General features: G+C 37.3%; 2 protein-coding genes across 4 annotated transcripts in view; one reads left to right on the top strand and one right to left on the bottom strand.

Annotated features, from left to right (window-relative positions):
- Window positions 1-1,365, bottom strand: part of LOC118403939 (transmembrane protein 205-like) — a 4,290-nt gene extending 2,925 nt beyond the window's left edge. Inside the window, exons 1-3 of one of the 2 annotated variants that reach the window (XM_035802822.1) lie at window positions 1,189-1,355; window positions 394-473; window positions 125-220 (exon numbers count right to left, since the gene is read on the bottom strand). In XM_035802822.1, the coding sequence (XP_035658715.1) occupies window positions 125-220; window positions 394-473; window positions 1,189-1,229 (217 nt within the window). In that variant the 5' untranslated portion in view covers window positions 1,230-1,355. Of the gene's footprint in view, window positions 1-124; window positions 221-297; window positions 474-1,188 lie in introns of both variants that reach the window. The other variant, XM_035802821.1, reaches the window with a different exon arrangement.
- Window positions 1,335-4,267, top strand: part of LOC118403936 (PTB domain-containing engulfment adapter protein 1-like) — a 16,837-nt gene continuing 13,904 nt past the window's right edge. The window contains exon 1 of one of the 2 annotated variants that reach the window (XM_035802817.1): window positions 1,335-1,436. The gene's annotated coding sequence lies outside the window, so the exon portion shown is untranslated. The remainder of the gene's footprint in view (window positions 1,437-4,267) is intronic. The other variant, XM_035802816.1, reaches the window with a different exon arrangement.

Genomic DNA, 4,267 nt, shown 5'->3' with positions numbered 1-4,267 from the left:
GGGGGGGGGGGGGGGGCTTCAGCCTGTGTAGGCCCTGGAAACCGTCCAGATTTCAGAGATAATCAATCCATCACTTAGGTGCTCAGAAATATCCTAAGATATTGTAGACTAGTACACGACCAACCTGCCACAAAGGTAACCCATGCCTGGGTACCAAAGTGAGTACAGACACTGAACAGGTGCAGAAACTTGAGCAGTGTACCGCTGGACCCCCCATCACCTGTACCCTGTCCTGGGAAGAACATACTAACCCATGACTCAGAAACATCCTTAAGGTATGACTAGTGTATTACCCACCTGCCACAAAGGTAACCCATGTCTGGGTACCAAAGTGAGTACAGACACTGAACAGGTGTAGAAACTTGAGCAGTGTACCGCTGGACCCCCCATCACCTGTACCCTGTCCTGGGAAGAACAGGAAGGAAGCCACAATGGCAGCCAGGAGCATCATGGCATTGAAGGGCTGGGCAAAACTGGGAAAATACAAGGAACAATGTTAGATTTATTCTCTACACTTCCAGTGATAAAAGTAAAACAAAATGAAGCATTGTTTACTACCAAAAACAATGGTAGATGTCTGTTTCAATAAAATAACAAGCAAAATGAATTAAAAAAGAAATGAATAGCAGCAAAAAAATAATGCAGAAAGCCTTCCCACTCCCCAGTGATGCTCTCTAGATTCTATTAATACATTTTGTAATATGCTTTTAAATATGTAACGTTAGATATTTTTGTCTGATTTATGGTTTAATGAGTCTGATTGTAGATCACCACAGGTTTGTATTTGCATTTTAGTAGTACTAGTCTATCATATTCTTGTAGCACACCTAATTGCAGTATGACGTGTTAAACATACTACGTGTGTTACGTGTCTCACGTGGGTTTCTTCTCAGGTATAACAGCACTGATACTTAATTAATGGTTAAATCAAGGATGTCATGTCGAATAATAGTGAATTTGCACTTGAGGTTAAGTTTTTTTGCTGTTAGAGGAATATGCGGATTTGGTTTTGGCTTGGAACAGCTCATAAATTAATTTCATAAAACCTTTATCAAATCCAAAGGCGCGGGACTACTAGTACCTTGATCAAAATGCTCAGGAAAGCAGCAAAGGTCAGCAAATGATATTGACTTTGAAACTTTAGTAAGTTCGGGAAATAAGAAATAAACACGCATAAAACAGAATCACCTGTACGTCGGCCAATATTTCCGCAAGTTTTCAAACGCCATGTCGACCTACAAAACTCAAGAAACACACAAATCAGAAGGATAACACAAAATTGTATAAAACACGGAAGTGAAAGTTTTAGGAGAAAGCAGAAAGATGACCTCCAGTAACCTGTCTGACCTATGACTCATTACGTCATTTCCGGTTCCCACAGGAAACTCGCTCTGTCCCAAACACGGAAGTTTCGCGGGCCGGCCTCTTCTCTCAAAGTAAGTCACGCTTTCTTACTTCTTTATAAGGATTTTGCAAACTTTTATCTGAAAACATATTGTTTTATCGATAGTTGATACGTTTTTGCTCGTACAGGAGTTTTTCTTGTGTTCGTTCGAGGATACGCAAAGTGTAAAATCTGCACTAAAAGATCGTCCGAAAAAAATGGCGGCTCTACTTGATCTTTCAAAATTACTTGGACAGTTTTACAGGAGTCACGCGATGGTCTACGGGCGTTTTCCCGCTGGAATTCTTGTCAGATTTGGTAGAATTGTGTTTCCTCAGTGCTCTAGTATTGTTCAGGGTTAATAACAAGGTTATTTTCTGGTCCAGTGGCTCATGATTGGGGGTAAGGGCATGACCGAAATGACTTACCCGGGATATTCTGTCACGAACATTTCCTGTCAACTGTCTGATCATGAATACGTAACGTTACTAGTAAATAGTAGTATGGACAGAGCTGAATTTCTACATTTATTGGTATGTTTTATAGTTCTCGATAATATGTAAAATACTGGTATGGTTTCGTTCTCTCTGTTACACACTCTGTTTAGTTTAAAGAAAGTAAAACTGGGCCAAATTGTGACTTGTCTTGTAACCATGTCTTCCTATTAAAGGGAATTTATGCACAGTGCCATATGCATACCAGCTTTTATCTGCTCTTTACGTATCTCCTAAAATATTACAAATGAAACTTTTTCCGTTGTCTGCATGCATAATCTGAACTGAATTTCATGCATACCAAAGAAAATCGATTGTTGTACAATGTCTGTACTAATCAAATAATGCAACATGTCCCCAATAAATGATGAAAAATGCATGGTATTGATGAACAGCTGCTTTTGTGAGATGATAGTAATTTGTTTGAAAAGTGGAACATTCAGTTCAGAAGATTAGCATGTCAAAAGCATAACTCCATAGAGATTATGAAGTCATATGACATTTTTCTAGCCAATCTATAATTTTATCATTAATGTATCATCAATAATGGTGTGGCAAATTCAAATTGTCTTCACATTGGTATGATAAATGTGATATCAAATCTAGTACTGCTCGTTGCTTTTCCTGATATAGTATTGTTGTGATTATGCAGCTAAGCTATTGGGTAGAGTTTTGCAATGCATGTCAGTTGTCTGATATCATAGCCCCAAGGCATTCTGTAATTTAATGGTTGACTTTTACAGCTTTGACACATATTTGTTACTTGTCTGTACAATATACATATCAATGTCGGCCAAACAGTCATGATAGAATCTATGGCAAAAAGATGTATATACATTTACACTTATTACAGACAATGGAATTGCATTGGTGAAATTCAAACAATGTCTGTTTTTTGTTGTGAAGTGTTGAATAAATTCATATTCATACAACAGTTCTAGGAAATTTCATGATGAATTTGGATGCTCACATTATGCTTAAAATTAAAACAGATGTCTAATAAGGTGCATAACCAATTTTCCAGCCAAAGGCACATGATAACTGAATTAAGATTCTAGTAGTAATTAAGACCTTCTGTACCATTTTTTTGGTCACGCTGCATTTCATCATGTTCAAATGCCATGAATGTTCTTTGCTAAAGAGTTAGAACAGATGTGCATAGCAGTAACAGACATCTGGAGCTATCTAATACTTTTCAAATTGTGTAGTGTAATATATTAATAGATAATAAAATAGTGAGTGAGTGTCAGTCATTTGATTGGAATTTTATAAAACTAATATACGATGAGCCAATGTCTAGTCTCAAAGTTACAGGTAGATGGGCATTGTTCAGTCTCTCAACAGTAATGGTAGAAAAAATGACATAATGTACATTTCTGTTACCACACTAGCTATCTCTACAAAGGCTTTATCAAAGTTTATGTGAAGGGTGTTTTAATTTGATATACCAGACTGGTAGGAAGGACCAATACGTCAATAACCTAGTCTGAAGTTATGTCTAGATATTGTTCAGTCTCTCAACAGTAATGGTAGAAAATATGACATACAGCTGCTGTACATTTCCCCTAATTTTTCCACCACACCAGTTATCTCTACAGAGGCTATATCAGTATACGTTTGTATGTGAAAAGTTTTAATTTGGTATACATGTACCAGACTGGTAGGAAGAACCAATATCCCGAGTGCCCCATATATAGCACCAGAAGGGAGGATGTGTACCAGTTAGTACCAGGCACTGCTGAGGATCAGATCTTACTGAGGAATCTGGGCCTGGTTTCCCTGAGGAAAGACTGGATTACACTCAGGGTGACCTTCACGCACCCAAGTCCTCAAGATTCCGCACCCCAAGGGTGCAAAGGGGTTTTCGACTTTCTTGATTCTGTATAATTTTTCAGATAACATGTCAATTCATCTGTCATGTTGGCAGTAATTTTTGAATGGCATTTATTTCAATATTTAGGGATGTGGTATCCTAACAATTGTTGTAAAGATTTCAGTTGTACAAGCCCAGTGATAGACATTGTTAGATGTTTCAAAAACCTATTGAAGAGCCAAATGCACTTAAGGGGACATCTGGGAAAACACATCAAGTGTCAAATACCACAGACTTGGAATGAATCTGTTTTATCTCTTGCATACCAGATGGAGAATTTTAAAAATACATAAATTGAATTTGTTTGGTTGTCTGTTAGTAGTGTTACACTTACAGTAATGTGCACCAAAGTAAAAAGTAGAAAATTATATTGAACAAAATACCATCTACATGTACATGTTCTAAATGTGTGAGTTACATGTTAGTCAATTATTGGGACAGCGGCAAATTTGGACTATAGATTTCTGCATCATTGATCTTTTTGTTTGAATCAGCATATAATATCCACTATAATTG

This window comes from Branchiostoma floridae, chromosome 16 (assembly GCF_000003815.2).
Source record: "Branchiostoma floridae strain S238N-H82 chromosome 16, Bfl_VNyyK, whole genome shotgun sequence".
Taxonomy (NCBI): domain Eukaryota; kingdom Metazoa; phylum Chordata; class Leptocardii; order Amphioxiformes; family Branchiostomatidae; genus Branchiostoma; species Branchiostoma floridae.
This window is presented reverse-complemented; position numbering and strand designations above follow the sequence as displayed.